Source organism: Haliaeetus albicilla, chromosome 2 (genome assembly GCF_947461875.1).
Source record: "Haliaeetus albicilla chromosome 2, bHalAlb1.1, whole genome shotgun sequence".
NCBI classification, from domain to species: Eukaryota; Metazoa; Chordata; class Aves; order Accipitriformes; family Accipitridae; genus Haliaeetus; species Haliaeetus albicilla.
In genome coordinates, this window is record NC_091484.1 from 2,723,083 (window position 1) to 2,743,788 (window position 20,706).

Here is a 20,706-nt window from a genome sequence, read left to right on the forward strand (position 1 = left end):
GCTAAAACTGTGAAAACAAACTGCCCAAAAGCAAGTTATCAGGCATCAGCTGCTATTGATCCAAATAACAGCAAGATCTTGAGTGACATCTCTTTGGGGAAAGCAAGTGTGGAGGGAAGCAAACAGCAAATGGACCCTGAATATCTTGGTGCTAGACTTTTTTGCAGTGAATTTGTTGCTCTCAAAGCTGCTCACGATGTAAAATGACTGCAGTACAGAGGCGATAAGCAGATCCTTACTTTGAAAGACTTCTGTGAAAATCGCCATCTGAACACAGAGGTGTTTTCCTCCCTAAGGGATAAGAGGTTAAAGTGCTGGGATGGAGCTTGGAGGATCTGAATTCAGCATCTGCTTCTGTTTCTTACTGAGTACCTGTGTAAATCATGCAACTATCATTTCCTTCCCTTAAGTCGGGGACCTTTCCTCTCTCAGCATCTGGGCTGTGGGGACCCCCAGATAGGGAGCCCTGGATGCTGGGTGCCCACTCCCAAAATGGTGGGGGGAAAAAACCCCCAAACAATCAGTGTCCTGAGTGAGGGGATAGCAGGGGGAAGGAAGGTTTCTGTCTTGCAAGAGTGGAAGGATTTGCTTGCTTCAAGGTCGATGGGTTTGAGATGCAAAGAGGAATAAGACTGTCAAAAAGAATAGAATGTTGCAGAGAGCATTTTTAATGGCCTCATCCACAATAACCTGAAATGATCAGTCCCTGGAAAATTCTAAATAATGATGGCAAACAATAAAATATCAGTGAAGTGGGTAGCATTGTGTACTCCCTTTTTCCTGTTAGGGCTTGAGGGATTTTGCTCTAAATGAATTTTTGGTGAAAGCACGATCCACTCTAATTACATGTAAGTAGTGAGGATCAGGCTCACTACTGCACACAGTGTTCTTCAAAATGCAGGCAGCTGCTGGCATTAAGTGGATCTGGTTATTCTCCTTACCATGGGCTTTGTAGCTTAAGGGGGTGTGAGACCTCTGATCTTGGTGGCTGCTGTCTTTTGTATGTGACCGAAGGGCATGAAGAAGGCATGCTGGAAACATGGGAGAGACTGGAATAGGACTGAAGCAACTCTTCCTGTGAGGTTGTGCTCAGGTTTTGGGAGCTGAATGGCTCTTTCTTCTCCTGTTGTGTGGTCCCAGGAAAATGTAGCAGGAGCTGATATATTTCTTGGCATTGTAACTCCATGGCTTTGGGAGCTGGAGAGCAAATGGAAGGAAAAAGATATGTAGAAGAGAAGCGGAGAGATTTTCTTTGTACTTGAAATGGGCATGAATTATACTTGTTGCACTGTCCTGCTATTTTAGAAAGAGGAATCGATTGACTCCAGCTCTGTTAGCTAGATGCCCCTGGGGATCAGCTGTCTCTTGCATGAAATTGTTTTATCGTACAATAGGCCCGTTCCTATGGATCAGTTCCTTGCTTGCAGTCTCAGGAATGGGCAGGGAGGTGCCCAGCCAGCAGCAATGTTGGGTTTTTAGGGTACAGAGAAAAGCAGGAACTGACCCCACAGCTCTGGCACAGCAAGTGGTGAGAGCAGGCAGGTGGAGCTGCCTTTCAGGGATGTGGGGATGGATTTGCTCGGCTGCCTTTCTCTGCTGGCTTGAGCTAACGGCTGTGTGCAAGTGTCTGGGCTTATATTTAAGGTTAGGTCCAGATGTAGATGGGATGTACTGGGATCAGCCCCCTGTGATGTGGACTGGACCCTCACCATCACCCTGCCATGTGCATCCCGAGATCTTGTCTCAACTATGCTCTTCCTGAGAAATTCAGTGATCATGGAAGGGAAACAGGGACTTTGAAAGGGATAGGGGACATGGCCTGGGATGTGCTGCTGACCCCGTTCCCCTTGGTGGGTCTGGGTTTTAAGTAGTGTCCCAGTGCAAGCTGATGTCAGCAGGAACCTTTTTTTCCACAGTGTGTTTGTTCCCAGGCCCCTGTTTGCTCCTTGGGAAAGTTATTCTGTTTTTCTTTCTTTGTTCTGATGCTTAGCATTGCAAAAGAGGGTCTGCAGAGATTTCTGCCATCCCTAAAGGAGTCTGATGGAGCAAATACAGAAGCTACAATGAATATGTATTATTGCAAATACTGAAGAAACCAATGTCCCTCTTCTTAATAGATGTTATTTCTCATTCTTTGAACAAGTCTGTTGGCGATGGAGGGCAGATAGTCTACTTCTGGAATATCTCTCGCCTTGCGTTATGTGATTTATAACATCACACAAGGAACAGAATTTGTCACCACCATCTCTGGGAAGGACCACTGAATCCACTTGTAGAGAGGACTCTGGGGAGGTGGGTTTTGGGGCTCAAGAGACAATTTTTTTCATTTTGTTATGTCTTTCCATTCATTACTTCCTGCCAGTTTCTCTGATGCTCTAGTTGTTTGCCATAAATCTGTGATATTATGTAAAGCAGTCAGAATGTTCATATACTGAACCCAACATCTCTTGCTCTTCTGGAGCTAGTGCAGGGCTGAGCAGTGACTTCCCTGTGCTATTCTGTGGCTTCACCATCCTAGATCTCATTTTCCATGTCTGTTTTGCAGGTTTTTCAGCTCTGGAAAGAGCTCGAGCTCTTGCTCTAACTTCTCTAGCTGTAATGCAGTTTTGCTGTGTGGAGGTATATATATTTATTTTTTTGTTGTTATTAAAACCCAGTACCTGCTCTGGTTGCTTTCTTAGTGTTTCATGCTTTGCTGAAAGATGGAATGCCTGCTGGCGCTGCTCTGCCTGCTCAGCTGCAGACACAGTTAATGTTCCTGCTCAACACTGACCCAGTGAAGGGAGCAGTCATGCTCAAGGACCTCCCAGTGCTTGCTGGTGATGCTGGCCTTGGGGAGGCCATGGCTAGCCCAAGCTGCTGCTGGGCTTACCTTGACTTGTACGGCTGCTTAACAAAACTAGAAAGCTGGGAAAGAATGAGCAAAGAGCTCAGGGAAGCGCTTGTTAAGGCCAAGGCTGAAGAGGGTGAAATGGCGTGCCAGAGGGAATGCTCCTCAAATGCAATTATTGCTGGAGGGGTGAATGTGGGGGGGGTTTGAGCAGCCAACAGCTGACTACTCAAAAGTGCGAACAGTTGGTCAGGAAAACAAGACCTTTTGTGCTTTTTTGCATAAATGTTTAACAGCAAATAACAGTCCTACCTGCCTGTCGCTTCTGTTTCTCATTCTACCAAACAGCTTGAGCCCAGTTTTATGGTGCTTGAAACGAATGGGTTCACCAATGGTAATGCACTGCCAAGGCCATCAGTTTTGATGAGTGGAGGCTGTGTGTATTAACCAGAGATGGTTTCAGTGTTTATGGTGTGGACAGGGGTGGGAGAAATGAGGCTGTGTGTCTCCCTGTGTGTGCCTTTTGTCTTCGGCTGGTTGCTGAATTTGTGTGATGATTAATGTGCAAAGAACAAATTTCAGTCCCCATCAGTGGTTGGGGTGCAAATTTAGCTAATTAGCATTTGGCATGTGGTTGGCAGGTGCCCGTCATCCCAGGAGTAAGGGCTGCATTTTTGAACCTTTGCTCTCCATCCTCTCCAGCACATTCTGCATTCCCCCCAGCCTTCCTCCCTCTTGTCTCCAGCCCAGGTGCTTGTCCCTGCGGAAGAAATGATTTCACGTCTTGCAAAATTAATTCTCTGCTCACGATGGCCTTGATTAAACAGATTGGCAAACTATGCTAAAGGTGGCAAAACAGCTCTGACATGCAGATGTCTTCACCTCCTGAAAGGAAAGGCAAAAATCTGTGGGCTGTTGCTATTATGAAATGCAGGTGGCTGTGGGCTGTTTTCTGCAAAAGCAGCAAAAATTCTCCATGTTTAGGAACAGCGTCTGTAAAGTTAACCCGGTTGAAACGATGGTAGGTGTAATTATTGTCACTTGAACTAGATTAGCTTGAAATAGATAAGGTTTGTTCATCCATAACTGTGTAGACTGTACTGATGGTCCAGGAGTTTGGAGATAAATATGCTATAGGTATGTGAGGAAAGCCCAGGGTCCTGCCTCTGCCAACATATATCCATTAACCAAGCAGAAACAAGTGTGCTTGGGTCCCAGCTGTGGTTCTTATAATATAAAGCCTCTGAAAATTTGAAAAAAAACAAACAAAAAACCCCCAAATATGCACAAAGCTCATTTTCAGACAAATCTTAATTTTTTTATGGTATTCTAATTATTTACCCAATTGTCATGGTTTAACCCCTGTTGGCAGCTAAGCACCACACAGCTGCACCACAAAACCAGCACACCAATTAACAAACTTTTGTATATTTTCAGTTTGAGTCTTATTTTGCAGATATTCAATGGAAAGTGGGGTTGAAAAAAGAGATATTTGCACCATGAATGTGTTTTTGACTTACATGTTGATGCTCTGGACACCTTCTTGTAAATCCAGCATCTATTCATGGCGCGTCACCTGCTGCCTTCGTGCATGCTTTCTGGGCAATCATCATCTGGAAGAAGGATTGCATTTTTGGCTTTTTCTTTTTTGGCTTTGTTTACATTGCTGTCTGCATAGAAATCTTCAAGGAGAAGAGTTGATCTGGTTTTCTAAGAAATAGGCTGGGAGAAGTCCTTTTGGGTCATGCAGATGAAGTCTTGGTGGCCTTCCTTCTCAGCCTTGGTGCATAGGTCCCAATGGACAGGGGGAAGACTTCTGATAGGGAAAAAATCTGGCAAGTCTCCTGCTCTTGACCATGAGATGTTCTGGAAGGACAGATCTCTTCATGGTTGAATTAGGATTGGGGTGAAATCGGGTGAAACAGCAGGATTGGGACTGAAGGTGTGTGGCATGAACATCCCGGGCTTTTTCCTGTGCAAGAGGACAGGGCTGAACAGTATGAAGATGCTAGATGGATAGGAGAGGAGAATTTTTGGAAGAGTTTTAGTCCCAGACACAAAACATGTCTTGGCGGTCAGCAGTTCAAGGTGGCAATCCTGATCCCCTTTCATTCCAAAACACTGGGCTGTATCGAGTCAAAACAAGGACCCCAACAAGACAAATAGGTGAACATGCTGTATTTGCTGCACTGAATGAACATAAAACGAGTATGTGAAGGGCTAAGTGCATTTATTGGGGTGGGAGCCAGCAGAGAGGAGCAGAGCTGAATTTGCAAACACTCTTTTCCCGTAGACTCCTGGGCTGTCCAGCCAGGCTGTCTCACACTGATTTACTGCTGTCCTTCCTTCAGCCTTTGAAAATCAATCCATTAACAATTAAAGTAATGTCTAGTCTAGTATTTATTTCACACTCTTTCGTTAATGGACTGACCAAAAAAACCCACCTTCAAGCGCTAAGACTGTTGTATTTCACAAGAGGGCTGCATCTCTGGGTCATGCTTTTTCCCATGTTCCCTGTTACAGCTGAGACCTGCTCTTATGGAAGCATTCAGGAAAATTACTGTGCATTACTATGCCATACCATTACACTCCCTATAAAGAAGGTGTAGCTTCTGTGCTAAATATCCCCAGACATCCATTAAAGCAGAACTGGAGCAGAAAGGGCTAGCCCTGACTGTGTCTGCTGGGCCTAAGCAGCTCTGCGTTGGGCTGTGGGCTCTGGAAGAGAAGCAGCATTTGCTCCCCGAAAGGCCATTTTCCTTTTCTCCGTCTCCTTCTGGGCAATAGCAATGTGCCCCAAATTGGATCTGACCCGTGTGTCTCTGCTTGTGCCCCCAACACGAACTGCTGGGAAATGGCATCTTCAGGGAAACACTATAGATAGCCAGAGGCGCTGGACCATGAGGCTCTTGTTTTCAGCAGCCCATCTGCCCCTGATCTGGAATCAAACTGGGGATGGATGCCAAAGACCTCTTTGCATGCTGTTTTGGGGGGTGGCATACCTGGGGGGCTCTGCAGCTCCTGGGCACTGAGTCTATTGTGGTCAATGTCCCATGGCCAGACTGGGAACAGCAGGGACCTGGGGGGGTCTACATGGATCACACCACCTAAGGTAATGAATTTACCACTGCAGCTACTTGAAATAAATGTGCTACTGTAACTCTGATCCGAAGTGCAGGATGCTTTGTGTTACAAAAAAATGACCTTTAGCGAATGCTGCTAGCAGAACACTAAACAATAACAGGTTTTTTCCCCCCTCACTTCTCAGTCCTCCTTGTATTTTTTGCCAGTTTCTAGGTCAAATCCCCCATTCTGCTTCTCCTGCGCTAGCCCAGCGTTCAGGTTGCACAATTGCAGAGGAGGGAAGAATTCGCATCCCGAAGCCTTGTCTCCCCCGTACCCCCATCCTTCCCAGTGCCTCTGGGTGGGAGAACCCACCCCAGGTAGGCTGCGGGTCCCCTCCACAACTGGGGGCTGTGGCAGGGTTATTTTTTTTTTTTTTTTTGGGGGGGGGGGGGGAAGGTGATGGACCCCCCTCCCTGCTCCGGGGGTGGGATGGGGGGGCGGCCGGCAGCTTGGAGCTCCTGCGGGGAGGGGAGGACGCTGCCCTTGGGCTCGCAGGTGTAGGTTCGCTTTCCCTTTGGTTATTTATTATTCCCCCCCTTCTCTTTTTCTCCTTCTCCCCCCCCTTCCCTGCTTTTCTCTTACGCAGTGGGAGAAGCCAGGCAGCCGGGGCTGGCTCTGCCCAGCCGCCGTCCATCCTCCCTCCCTCCCTCTCCCCCATCCCTCCCTTTTCCTTAAAAACGTGGGCTCCGGGGTGCAGCCCCCTGCGCTGGCAGCATCCCTGCCTGCGAGAAGAAGCCCCTTACCCCCCCCTTACCCCCCTTCACCACCGACTGCCTCCGAAGCGGAGCCTCCAGCCGTGCCCGCAGCCCTTTTTTTTGGTATCCCCCCATCCATCCCCAGCCCGGGGGTACCTGGATGCGGCCGGGGGGAGCACAGCCTCGCTAGTGGGGGAAACCTGCACGCAGGTAAGGAGCCAGCTGGGGTTTATTTTCAACTTTGGGCTTTTTTTTCTACCTTTTTACCAGGGCAGGAGCTGGGAGGGGGGGTTGTACCCCAGCCCCAGTGGGATGCTGCGGCGGCTTTCGGAGGGCACCGTTGGGGTGGGGGGGAGGTTTGGGGGTACAAAACCGTATGTTGGGACTCACCGACCCGGCAGGCAGGTAGGAGCATCCAAGGGTTTTGGGAGGGATGGCGTTGTGCAGCCCGCATGTCCCCTGCGTTGGCGGTGTGGAGATATGCGTGAGCTCCCCGTGTGCTCAGGGTGCACCAAGCTCGCAGGGTTGCAGCCCATTAAAATGCTCTTGGGGAGGTTTGAGGGGGGCTGCGCTCTCCCCAGCAATAAATCGTCCTCCCCCCCCCCCAGCGTTTCTCACGCGCACGCTTCGCTACGGTCCCGCGCTACCCGATGGATCAGCAGATCTTAAAACTGTCTCTTCGGTGCCCCAGGTCCTTGGCACAGGCTGGTGTTTCAGGATGGACCCGCTCTTCCCTGCCCACATTTTGGAAGACCCTGACCTGAGAAAGCTGCTGAACGACTCCTCCATGCTGAACCTGAGCTTTCTCCCCAGTAACTGGTTCAACAACGGCACGGGGGACAGCTTTCTGCCTCTGAGCATCAAGATCACCATTGTGGTTGTCTACTCCATTGTGTGCATTGTGGGGCTGGTGGGCAACTGCTCCGTCATGTATGTGATCGTCAGGTAGGACACGCAGGCAACACGCCAGGGAGGCTCTGGGGAGGGCTGTGAGGGGGGCAGACCTTCCCCCTGAAATCCCTGCGGTGGGTAAAGCAAGGCAGGCGCTTCCCTGGTAGTTGTGATGTGCTTTAGAGGTAATGATGTGGCATTCGTTTTATTGTTTTGGTTTTATTTGTTTTTCTCCCTTCCTAGGCTGTGATGGAGGTTCCCACCAGCTTTCAGCTGCCCTCTGGTGCCTCCTAAAGTTTAACCCAGAGAATGGAACAGAGCATTTAAATCTGATCAAAAAAAAAAAGAAAAGAAAAAAAAAAAAATGGGGCGCTTTTGCAAACTGCAGGACAGGGAGCTGGATGTCCTCAGGGAGGGTGAAGTGCTGGGAGCATCCCGCTGCCAGGGTGTGCCTGATCTTTAACAGGACCTCTCCCTCCTGTGCCGTGTCCAGCACCCAAACTGTGGCTGCAGGTGCTGCTCCATCTGGGAGCTGGTAATTTCCAAAGCTGAACCTAGTTGCAAGGTAAGGGCCTGCTGGGAGGCTCAGTCTTACTTTTACAGGGGAAAAAAAAAAATCACAAATATAGCTCTTCCAACTCTTTGGAAGCTATAAATGTAAATAAGATGTGACAGGGCAACTTCTCTGGCTCCTCACACTGAAGTCAGGAGAGCAGAGGGACAGAGCACGGAGCATGCACCACTCCAGCAGCACTGTCCAGCCTCCCTGCACATTGCTGGCATTTTAAATGTCACTGTCTGGTTCTGCTGTGATTCAAGTCCCCCTATTTTCTGGAATCAGAAACCTTGTTCCTCCCTGTAAGTGCAAAATAAGTTTATGCAACCTTTAGGGCTGTGATTCTGTGTCAAAAGCTAGCAATGCCCTTTGATCTCTGTACCCTGTATGTTAAGGAGTGAGCTTCCATTTTATACATGTCTCAGAGCAGATTCCTGGTGCAGGTGGATGCTGCCAAAGACAGGGTGAATTTTTCTCCTGCAACAGAGGATGAAAATCTTTAGCAGGTATTCAGACACTGATGAGATTAAGTATTGCTCCTGCCAGGAGCCCTGCTGCTTCCAAAGCATCTTTCCCTTGAATACACACAACTCGGCTGGGGGAGATGCTGCAAAATTAAGTTTTCAGTATCACAGGTCGGTGAATGGCGGCTAAATCTCTGCTACAAGGGCAAAGTGACATGACTGTTCATTAGACCGCCTGTCCGTGCTCTTCCTGCCAAGGAGTTTATGGCAGGGAGAAGGGATCATGTTAGCCCTGGAGAATCTGGAGACGGAGAGAGGAGGTTTGCGGTGCTGCAGTACCACGTTTGGAGAGCTCGTGTTTCTGTTCAGTGTAGTAGCAATGATTCAAGTAGGCACAGTGTTTGTGGGTGCGTGTAAGCGTGGTGAGTAGTGAGTCTCTGCGAGTGAGAAGTCTCTGGCCCACAGCGATGCAGCTCCCTGGGAATGACTGAGCTGGTGTGCGGGCAGGGGAAGGGAATCCGTGCACCCTGCATGAACCTTAAATGTGTGTCAGAAGGAGAAGATTTGGCAGTCTGCAGACAGAAGACCCTGTCTGCAAAAGTCTCAAGGGATGTGGACAGCAGGACCCTGCTGGCCCCTGCCCAGGGTCGTGGCCAGTGTATCACCAAGAATACAAATGTCCCAAACCAGCATCCCAGTCAGGGTGGATGTGCGCTGTGGCTATGCGGGGTCCTGCTTTCAAAATGGTGCCTTTTGTTCCACTCCTGTTTGGCTTTGATACCTTCCAGTTGGGTAAATGGGACCCAAGAAAAGAAAAGGGGGATTTAGCACTGAAATTTCCCCTGGAACTTAACTTTTTTTTTTGTATCTTCTGGTTTTAAGCAATTGAAAACTGAAGACTGGTGTCAGCCCCATCTCCCCCAGGCCTTTTCCACTTCTGTTTCCCCTTTATCCAGTAAATCCCTGTATATATAGAAGAGCCAATAGAAGTTTTAATTATTTGGGCACTCCTTTTTGGGGATTCACCTCTGTTTTTCCAAAAACCGCTCCCATATGAGTCTGGAGGGACCCCTTGAATAAAGTGTGCTGGGGAGTTATAACTGAGCTAGAGCACGTGTAGAAGAAGCTGCTGTTTCCCCCTGGCTCTCCCCACCAGTTTCTCCTGGGAGCTCAGTGCTGGCTGAGACTAACACTCAGCAAAATGACCCTTCTTGGTTTGGTGAGTAACTGCAACTTTTGGTTATCTCTGCCCAGTGTTTTCCTCTTCTTGTTCTGCCCATTAAGGTCAGGAGCAGGTGTGGTGGTAAACTGGACTCAATATCTCAAACTCTTGACCCTGATCATGTATGCAGATTTGATTCATGCAGAGCTGCCGAATTAGTGGCCATGCAAGGAGGATGTTGATGACCTCTCAAGCACAGGTTTTCTCCCCAGACTGGGGCATTGGTGCTTCTGGGCTTCATGACTTAGCGTCTTTTTTTCAGTAGGTTGAAAGTTGGTCGCTGGTATGTCAGTGTGGAGTTTTGGGACTCTTAGCGATATATCTCTTCCATTAATGGGAAAAAGACTGCTAAACCCTCTGTGCTGCACCCCTACCATCTGTAGGTATGGTGCACCCTACAAAAGCTGTTTTTTCTCTTTCCGTGCTTATATTTCACCAGGGATAACCAGACTTCAGCTTGCTACACAACCTATAACAAAAAGGTGTATTATCTTCCAAAAAAAGAACGGTACGATGACGTACACAGTAATTGTTTCCTGTTTTTGAGGGAGTTGGGAAATAAAAAGACTCTAATATCAGCACTCAAGGAAACTGGAGTCATCAGGAAGTCTTGGTTTTTTTGTTCCTCTCAAATGAGTTTTTTGCAGCACCGATGGAAAAGTTTAAAATCTCCTGGTATTTCAAAAATACAAATTCAAAGCCTCCTCTGGGTTTTCCCCTCTGTTGTAGAACCCAGCTTACATCTCTCTTATATTTGGAGTGATTTAACACTTGAAATGATTAATTTATAGACATGGTCATCATGTGACTGTCAATCCCCTTCCAATTAGCGCTGCTCAGCATTAGATAAGACCAAGAAGGGCTCTCGTCAAGAACACGATTTCCTGGACAGCAAAGGGCCTGTTGTGGAAACCTGCCTTGTCTGCGGCTTTGTTCTGCTTGCTCATTGTGGAGTTCCTTGCCAGTGGAGATAATGCCTCCCCTCCCTCCTTCTGCTGTTTGTGCTTTTCTGCATATATTTCCTGTACTGCTTTTTAATGAGAGGCAGAGAGGGTTTGGGGGGAGAGTGGAGGAAACCAAGCTGCTGAGGTCCCTTTTATCTAGTAACTAAATGCTGCAAGGCTGGATGCCCCAGAGCTTTGTTTTTAGGAAGAAAAGTGAAGGCGAAGGAGGATATATTGTTCTTGCAATGGCCCTGGGGGTGGCTGGGGATGATGCTGACCCAGGTGTTGCTGCACGGGGTGTGACGGAGACCCCCAAGCCTCCACCAGGGACAACATGAAGCTTCTGGTCCGGGAAGTCCTCTGTTGTCCCCAGCTCCATCATGCTGCTACGATGCTCAGCAGTGATGATCTGGAGGACTCCCTTCCTCAGTGTTGGCTCTGCTCGCCTGGATCAGGCCCTTGAGGGAATGATGCCTCGTTTCTAGGGCACTTTGCCATGGCAGCTTTCTGTTGGGAGCCCAGCAAAGTATGGGGGATGCTCAGCTCTCCCTATTAAAGAACATTGTTTCAGAGCATTTTAAGCAGCTGTTTAGGCAGATTATGGCTGTCAGGGCCCTACACTTCCATTTGCTGCTTCCAGGTGAAGCTTTAGGAGGAGGGATGTGATGGGGAGGTGCCTGTGCTGGGTGGCTGCCTGGGGATGGCTGTGCCAGCTGTTATTTTGGTTGAAAACTGCATCAATCCCTGAGAACAGGGGTGAGGGCAGCTGGCTGTGATAAGACGGGGAAAATGAAGTTAATTATGACATTGCAGAGATGCTGATTTTTTAATAGAAAGCTTTCTAAGGGAAAAGCCTTGACCAGCTGTGTGTCCTGGAGCTGAAATCAAGTGAGTATTTAATGCAGCATGGACCCAGTGGACACCAGTGGGACCATGTGAGACCTTGTCTCTCTCCAGATTAGCCTCTTTTAGTTTTCCCTGGTGAAAAATACAACTGTTGCAACTTGTAGAGAAGGGAAGCCCACACCAAGGGCTCTGTGCTGTGCAGAGTGATTGGAGCTGGGGAAGGATGGCGAGATGAGCAGGAGGGGGACCTGCTGCAAAGGACAGGTCTGCAGCTCCCCAATTTCCAGGTCCCCATGAGCCCAGATGAGCTGGGTGCATCCACAAGGCTCGTAACAGCCGTGTGTGGCCCCTGCCAACACAGCTCCTGCGACTCCAATGTGTGCTGGAGGGGTCTTGGTTTCCCCTGGCTTTGGTGGGATGAGTGAACGGGAGTTACCCATGTGCAGCAGTAATTCCGTGATGTTTAATGTGGGACTCCGGTTCCCAGTGCTTTCCAGGGGTTGGGCAATTCCAAGCAGCATTTAAGACCTGAGCAGCTCAGCAGAGGCAGATCCAGCACATGAACAGGGATGAGAGCATCTTGCTGCAGGATGGATGCTGGTGAACACCCTCCTTAAACCGAAATGCTGTTCCCGACGGCTGTGTGCCCACTTGGGGTTGCATGAGCATCCCTGTGAGTGCCCGGGTGAGCTGTAGAGGCTTTTGCAGCCGCAGCCACCCAGCCACTGCCCTCAGCATGGCGGTGATTGGGGCCATGCAATGTCCCCATCCATGCTGGCCCCCAGAGAGCACCTTGAAGAGGGAGGGCACCAGTGTCACCCAGCCATGGCAGCGAGACTCAAAGGGCAAGAAAATCATCTGTCCCAAAGTGTTGCTGCTCGCCCTGGCTGGCGGCAGACTCCTTAACCCCTGTTAATCAGTCACCATCCCGCCAGGTAATTAATAGGCTTTTATGTGCTGGTGTTGCTGTCTGTTTTTGCTGTAGCGTCTGGCTTCATAGTCCAAAGTGATTTAAATTTGTCCTCAAGTTTGTCCTCTCTGGTTTTTTTTTTTGTGGCCTATTGAACTATTAAGAACAAACTGGCTTGAATTGGGTAATTTCAGGATGAGGGGCTCTGAAAAGGTGATCAGAGCAGCAGGGACACAGAGAGCACGGTGTGGGTGTATGGCTGGGAGGACACAAATCACGACAGTACGTGCCAGATCAAATATCAGCTTCATAAAACCTGTGGGCTAAGAGCTGGCTGGGAGCAGAGATGTCAGTGAACTGGTGCTTGATTTCCACTGTCAGAGAGTGGGAGCAGCTTGGCAAAAATCCTCCCTGAGCCTTTTCCGCTCTGTTTTGCTTTCCTGTGCGTGTCCAGGGCAGCGAAGGCTGTCACCGATGCCAGGGCGTGGGGTGGGAACGGAGGGAGCTGCTCAAGGTGAACAGCACTGTCTGCATCCTAATTAGCTGGAGCTATGAGTATCAAAATCAAGAGGCTGCGAGAGGCAGAGAGCTCCTGGAGATAATGCTCATGGTTCCCCAGGGTTGAAGGCTTTGCTGCGGTCCCCCTGCCCCTGGTGTCTGCAGCCCCGTTTTGGGTTGTAGGGTTGCTGTAGCTGGCTGGTCCTTAGCCCTGGAGCATCTGGAGCTGCTTGCTGCCCTGCAGCCTTGGGGTGGCTGGGCAGAAGGGAGGGGGTGATGCTAAAACAACAGGTTTGCAGCTCATCCTGAGGCTCAGCCAGGGACAGAATCCGTCCTTGTGGAAAAACAGGACCTCAAAGCCAAGTATGTGGAAGAACTGTTTCCTACCCATCTCCTCCTCTCCCAAACTGCGTTCCCCTTGCTGAAGCAAGGTAACGCTGCTTGAGGTCCACTTAGCAAAAAGGAGGGGGAAGCCGAGTGCTGAGCTGATATCCAGACATTTTTCCTCTTAGGCTTCAGCAGCCGGGAGAACAGAACAAAGTGATTACTTTTGTGACAAAGGTGGAGCTGGCCGGAGAGCTGAGAACCGCCCTGTGGGAGATGCTCCATTAGGAAATTGCTTCCATGACCAAGTGCAAGAAAGTGGCTCAGCGGGGAGCTAATGTCCTCTGTGGAGGCCACAGGCTTTTCTGCATCGGAGCTGTGCCCTGGGGGGGACCTTAGGTGCCTCCTAGAGCCCGAGAGTTTAATTTATCTTTTTTTTGGTACAGATTAAGAAAGAGAACACTCTTAGTTCCCGGAGGAAAAGAAAAAGAGGTTAATCCACAGAGAAGTGATTAAGTGATTTTTGTTTGTACTGAACATTCTGGAAATGTTTGGGAACACTGGTTGGTTGGGATAATGGCTGTTGGCTCTCAGTGTGCAGAGAAAGTGGAGCTATAAGTAATTAATTAGGTGTAAATTAATTTCCCCACCTTTCAAGAGCACAAAATCAGCCTTAAAATCCACTTAAGGTGGGTTGAAGGAGGTAAGCAGTGGGCCAGCTGCCCCAGCATGTCCCCGTGTCGAAGGCAGCTCTGCCGTCACCTCGGAGGGAGCAAGGAAAGAGGCAGCAGAGAGGGATCTGTGCATCGGGGGAGAGCGGATTTTGCAGGGCTGGGCTGAGCCTGGACTCTGAATTCTTGCTGAGAAGCATCTTGGAGGAAAGGGTCTGGTGAGTTCTCCTGGGGTGGAGGGGTGCAGGAGGGAGCTGAAGGTTTGCAGTCTGCACACCCCAAGCTCAGGGTTAGCTGAGATGCCCCAAACTTCTTGCTGTGCTGGGGACAGGGGTATGTATAGAGGCAATGTTGTTCCCCATGGATGCTGGATTGGGTGGTAGGGGTGAGTGGATCGCTGCTTGTTTCTTCCGCTGGTCAATTAAAAAAACCAAACACCAACCTTTAATTTTTTTCTGTTTCACAGTAAAGCTGCTCATCATTGTTCAAAAATGCAATTGTTATTCCCTCAAGTCATAACATCAGGAAAGCAGTCAGGGTTAGAGGCATGTTGATGAGTTGCCTCCAAGTCCAGTCCTCCTGGAAGGATGGACTGGGACAAACTTGACCTTTGGGAAGCTTGGGCGAGCCCAGCCAGGTCTGTGGTATGCAGAGGAAGACTACAGCTCTCAGGAGACCTTTGCTAACACAGTCTTAGGTGACAATAATTTCCTGAAGCCTGAGCTGACAATACTTACATTTGTGTGGGCTGATGAAGAACAGTGATTTCATTTCTTAATTTTAATTACCCCCCCTGCTGACCTAGAGGGGAAAGTGTCTGAATTCATTCACAGACTCATCTCATGCCCCCTGTGTGCATTGCCTCATTTATGCCAACTGCAAGAATTCAAACAAAAAAGCAAACCTTGCCCACCCTGAGATGCTGCTGCTCTGGAGTTCACAGCACTGGAGCCTGTCTGAGTAATTCTGCTTAGGAAGTCCCAAAGCTTTAAAGCCCTGGCAGCTGCCTGGTTGTGTTTTGCTTGTTCATCCCTTCGCAATAGGAAAGACACTGATATTTTTCCTCTATTGCTTTTGGTTATGTAAGTTTATCTGATCTGGGCTGGCTTTCTAAGAACCCACTGTCTTGCTTGGTGGCTGTGATTTCTGGACCAGGAGGAGCCTGACTCAGGCTTATGTGGGGACCTCAAGTGTTTCCATCAATGTTCACCTGCTCCAAAAGCTTCCCTTGGCTTTCAAGATCAAATGTTTGATCGTTCTTGCTTTCTGAAGCCATTTTCAAACATCTGACTTCTAATACAAGTACAGCTTAGAGCTCTAAGAGGGGTAAAATAATAGAGTTTATATTCTGGATTGTATATCCCCTGGCTGTTATTCTTGCAAACCTGGCTACGTCACCATGTGTCTCAACAAAGTTCACAGTGTGACAATGGTAATGTTCCTCCAAGCATTCAAATAATCAAGAGCTAAAGCTCAGACCATCACCGGGCTGGTGGGGTACAGTGCTGAGGAGTGCAGTTGTGGGTTTGCTGTTCTAAATCAATTTGACAAAAGGCTTTTTGGGTCAGATCAGACCCCATAATATTCCAACACATATCAAACTGCAAATAGTGCAGTAGTTTATGAGTTTAAGTGTTACCCTCAAATGAACTTGCCCTCCGTTAATAACACACATCATTGTCTGCCATTTCTGGCAACATTTCTGCAAAAGCCATTAGTATAGTAAATGATAGATGAGCTGTAGTTTTAAAATTGTACGTATCTCTGCTCTTATTTTGCCCATGAGAGGAACATCCTGGAGCTGAAATTTTAGATTCAGTCACAGAGTCACTGTTGAGTTTCCATTTCTGCAGACTCTGCATGTATCCTTGGGAAGGTGATCACATTTTTTTTGCATCATTTCCCATGTGTAAAAAGGAGATGATTGCCATTAGAGCAAGGTGAATCTTCTTTTGGGGCAGTCAGTTCATGCGGTAAAAGTAATATAGAAATGACAAAACCCATTTGCAGTAGAGCTGACTCGTGACTTTATCCGCAAACTACCCCTTTCTTTAGAAAGATCCATTGTGACGTTTTGATTTCTGATACAAACCTCATTCCTTACCAGTTTTTAGCTGCCACTGGCCAGGGCTGGCCATCTTGCCCATTCTGATTTGTTAGCTCACATTAGCCATAGTCTTTGGCTATGAGCCCATACAAAATGGCTGATCAGCTTACCCCTGGGCCATATGATGCCTTCCAAATCAGCTTACTGCCTAAAGCTCTTGCCAACATCTATAATAATGAAGCCACATGTGATGAAATCCTAGATTAGCCTTACCGATGTTGTTTTTCAGAAAGTATGTTCTGAGTTGACAACCTCAGGCTTTCGTGGTCCTCGCTTGCAGTCTAAGGAAATAAGCTTCTCCTGCCCATGAAACTGATTGCGAAGGCACCGTTTGTATTGTTGTAGGAGCTGGGTTGAGCTGTGTGTTGATAAGCATGTGGGAGGTAGAAAGGAAAGGGTGGTGTTCAATCTCTTGTTGCATTAGAAAAACACAGCATCTCCTTCCTGAAGTGGCAGAACGCCCTCTTCGGTAGGCTTCAATGTCTTGCCCATCATGGTCAGGTGGAGCTCTAACCATTGCTCTTTCCTCTGTTGCAGATTCACCAAGATGAAGACAGCAACCAACATTTACATCTTTAACCTTGCTCTGGCTGATACCTTGTGTCTGATGACCTTACCCTTCCAGGGTACAGACACGTTCCTGGGCTTCTGGCCCTTTGGCAATGTCCTCTGCAAGATTGCCATCTCTATAGACTACTACAACATGTTCACAAGCACCTTCACCCTGACGATGATGAGCGTGGACCGCTACATTGCTATCTGCCACCCTATCAAAGCCCTAGACATCCGCACTCCTCACAAGGCCAAAGTGGTGAACGTCTGCATCTGGGCGCTGGCTTCTGTCTTTGGCATCCCAGCAATGGTGATGGGATCTGCGGAGAATGAAAACAACGGTCAGTAAAAAGGCGTCCAAGGGGTGGGAGGTGGTGGTGGCCAGGAGAGCCCGTGGGCTTGGGGAGCCATTGGAGAGGGGTACCAGTTTCATCAGCGTGGTGAGCTCTCTGCTGTGAAGCTATTTTAACGCCTTCCTTTCTGCCCTTGCCTCTCTGCATCGCTGCTGCTGCTCTTCCAGTATTAAACAAGCCCAAACTAAACTGAACGTGCAGATGCTTTTCTTCTTGATATGGCTTTGCTGATCTTCCTTTCCTTTTTATTTTCTCACTTGCAGAAATTGATTGTCTAATTAAACTCCCTTCACCCGTGGATTACTGGGATCCAGTGTTTGGCATCTGTGTCTTTCTCTTCTCCTTTATGATCCCTGTGTTAATCATCACTATTTGCTACAGTCTCATGATCAGACGACTGAAGAACGTCCGCGTCCTCTCAGGCTCCAAGGAGAAGGACCGAAACCTGAGGCGCATCACCCGAATGGTCCTGGTGGTGGTGGCAGTCTTCATCATTTGCTGGACTCCCATCCAGATTTTCGTGCTGGTCCAATGCTTGGGTGCCAAGGCAGAAAGCGAGCTCGAGCTGGCCATCTCCTGCTTCTGCACCGCGCTGGGCTATGCCAACAGCAGCCTGAACCCCGTGCTCTATGCCTTCTTAGATGAGAACTTCAAGGCGTGCTTCAAGAAGTTCTGCTTCCCCACCGCCTTCAGGACCGAGCTCCAGATGTCCAATAGGATGTGCAGCATTGCCAAGGACGTGGCCTATGCCTGCAAGAACTCGGAGGGGACTAACAATCCGGCATGACTAGGCATGGAAATTCCCATGGTGGCTGTCGCCCAGCAGAGTCCAACCACCCCCACGTCAGAGCTAACTCAGATAACAGCTCTTTAGCAGGACCTCAAAACTGAGAGGCGAGAAACCAAGGAAACAATTTTGGGGGTTGGGAAAACCGGATACTGCAAGAGCATGAAGAAAAAGTGAGCCCATCTGATGCATTTTTAATTCCGGTGCACCCTGCACTAAGGAACATGTTTGAAATCAGCCCTTTGATTTCCTGCAAAACCCTGGTGGTTTGCAACATTATTAAGACTTCAGGAATTAAGGGTTTAAAACAGGCATTGCTCCTGGGACTTACACTTTTGCTGCTGGGAGGCAGACAAAATGCAAACTCTTCCATTTCTTTTTTCCTCCCTGAGTTAAGAGGTTAACAGCTCCTGTGGCTCACCAAGCGCTCGTGTGCGGGTTTTATTCCTGCAGCATTGCTCCGAAATTAGACTTTGCTGAAGCCAAAGTGGGCAGCAGGCATCAGACAAAACCCAAGATCATCTCCAGGATGAGTCATCACGAAGGGAAGGAGGCGGGGAGGGAGAAGAAGGAGCTGATGGAAAGAGAAATTCAAACTGCCCGGTGGCTGGGAGCCTGGGGAAGGACAACATCGGCTCCTGCAGACGGGGTCCGCAGTAAAACTCTCTGCCTCAAGAGGGGAGCAGGGGGGTGAGAAGGGTCTGTCAAAACTGATGAATGTAGCTCAGAAGAGGAGGAAGAAAAGATGGATGAAATGAACACAAATCCTTGTTTACATGCTGCTATTGCCTTTTTTTTTTAACTCTGTGTTTCCATTGTAATAATGGACAGAATGTGTCTATATATACACATCTCTATAGTGCTAGAGGTACAGCTATACTGTAGGATTTCATCTTGCCAAGCATGCCTTGGGGATCTTCCTCAGTGAGAGCAGGGAGGAATAAAGTGGCCTATGTATACATGTATTTATGTACTGGGGAAAGCCATTTTGGAGAACTCAAAATGGCAGCTCCTCCAGAAGACATGGACATTTCTGGTAGAATGGGCAGCCTAAACCAGTCCCACCTGCTCCACATGAGATAAGCAGTGCACAAACCATACAAAAGGTGGTTGGTTTGGTTTTTTTTGTTTTGTTTTGTGTTTTTTTTTTTAATGAAATAAGATCCACGATGCTGAGAAAGCTTGGGAAATGCTGCCAAGGTACCACCCTTCCTGCCAACCATAGATTGATTTTCCTCTCCCAGTAGGCCAAAGCTTTGCGTAAAATGAAATGCCCCGTCATTTCATTTGATAATGAAAGCATTCCCGAAGAGTTTAACCACTGAGTGCCCTCCGCGCTGGCAGGGACAGCAGACTTGTATTCTCCCTGTAGCACAACAGCCCTGGGAAATCTGGCCGGTGGTGGCCAGTGGTGCTGATGGGGAAGCAAAGCAACGACCTCCCTTTGGAGATGGGAGGTCAACTCCAACGCGAGAACCGGCAGCATTGTCCGGACTGTAAAGATTTCATGTGAATATATTTCTTGTGCTCTGGTCTACGAGATTCTGTATTTTTAATGTATTGATTTGCCAATATTTTAATGCTGTCATGTTCTTTATATATGCTGTATAAAAGAATCCAATGTTATATTTCTATGTGGAGTGTTTCCCTTATGGTTGGGCTTAAAATATAGATGCAATTCCAGTGTCCCACGTATAGGACCCAGATCCCTTGTAAACTGCTCAAGCTGGGAGGATTTTCGTGCTGATTAGCATTTGACTGGGAATCTGGAGGGATACCAGAGACAACTTTGCAATTAGCGCTTCCCCTGAATAACATAGGGGGAGGAGGAAATCTGGGCACTTTAAGCACTTTGCAACGGGTGTTCATCCCCAAGCACTCACCAGGAAATCTCATACAACCCCCAAGCACGTAAAGAAGAACTCCCTGCTGGCAAGCTGCATCCGTGCCCTTGGAAAAAAATGAGTTTGGTGGGCTGTCGTGTTCATGGCTACAATAACAGCGTTGGTCAGTGAGCAACCGGGAGTTTTCTCAGCCCGTCAGCTGTCCTACAGTCTGACAGGGTGCTGGGTATGGCTGTGCATGAAGCTGGGCTTTTTTTTGCAGTGCCATTAGGAAGCAGGAGAGCGTTCGTTAGTGGCTGGCTGAGGAACAGCCACCCTCCCTTTGTAGTTCTTGGTTGGGTTTTTAAATAGAGTTATGTCCTCTGAAAAAATATACCAGTGTTTCACCTTTTTTCAATGATGATTTTGTTATAAAGACTATGCTGCAACGATCTTACATAATCAAGTACTCAATAAATGTGTGTTTACTAAGCTTTTGGGCAATTCTGTGGCTCTCGCAGTGAATGTGTTTAGGCATTCTGTTCAATGCTCAGTGGAGTTTGTTATAAGAGCAACAAAAACCTGAAAGCAAAAGCTTTATTGTACTGTGCCTATGGAGTTAAAGGCTTGCGATCAGCTGGCCGGCTGAAGCGCAGGCTCTTGAATTCTCTTCTGAAATGGTTGTGTTGGTATGATTTTACAATTACTGCAGTGTAAATGACAATTTCCTAGGTGGCTACTTGTGTGCTTTAATAAAGGAATATAAAACTCCCTGTACTTTGAATGATGTGGAGTCTGAGAGACTTAACCGCGTGGATCAGGGGATGTCTCATCTGTGCTGCTGGCGGGATCTTTACACGTGGGCTGATTTTTCCAGCTAAACCCACCGCTGAGCATGTGCAATAACACCGAAGCATCCGACCCCTTCTTATTGAGGTCAGTGGGAACTTTTTGTTATACAGGCAACTTTGTCTGCAGGCAACCTGGAAAGAGAAGGTGCGAAAAGGCTAGAAAAGGGGTGGTTGGAGAGAAGCGTGAGCTGCCTGCACCCTGCCAGCCTCCGCGCCTGCTCTGGGTCTCGCAACAGGCAATGCTGGCAGCTGCCTG

The 20,706-nt window shown here is 48.3% G+C and overlaps 1 protein-coding gene and 1 long non-coding RNA gene across 2 annotated transcripts; one reads left to right on the forward strand and one right to left on the reverse strand.

Annotated features, from left to right (window-relative positions):
• Nucleotides 1–647: 647 nt before the first annotated feature.
• Nucleotides 648–7,145, reverse strand: LOC138689196 (uncharacterized). Its single transcript, XR_011328044.1, has 3 exons — nucleotides 7,042–7,145; nucleotides 4,351–4,838; nucleotides 648–1,197 (listed from the first exon to the last, which is right to left on the reverse strand). It is a non-coding gene; the product is annotated as an uncharacterized lncRNA (long non-coding RNA).
• On the forward strand, nucleotides 6,175–20,376 carry OPRL1 (opioid related nociceptin receptor 1). The gene is made up of 5 exons (XM_069802964.1): nucleotides 6,175–6,273; nucleotides 6,543–6,861; nucleotides 7,343–7,596; nucleotides 16,622–16,977; nucleotides 17,253–20,376. Exons 3-5 carry the CDS (start codon nucleotides 7,370–7,372, stop codon nucleotides 17,774–17,776), a joined length of 1,107 nt encoding a protein of 368 aa, XP_069659065.1. The 5' UTR covers nucleotides 6,175–6,273; nucleotides 6,543–6,861; nucleotides 7,343–7,369; the 3' UTR covers nucleotides 17,777–20,376.
• Nucleotides 20,377–20,706: the final 330 nt, after the last annotated feature.

Excerpts from the sequence above, each read along its gene's own strand:
- OPRL1 (XM_069802964.1), top strand. The coding sequence starts at position 7,370 with ATGGACCCGCTCTTCCCTGCCCACATTTTGGAAGACCCTGACCTGAGA. Across the intron at positions 7,597-16,621 it reads GTCATGTATGTGATCGTCAG|ATTCACCAAGATGAAGACAG; the intron begins GTAGGACACGCA and ends CCTCTGTTGCAG. Across the intron at positions 16,978-17,252 it reads TGCGGAGAATGAAAACAACG|AAATTGATTGTCTAATTAAA; the intron begins GTCAGTAAAAAG and ends TCTCACTTGCAG.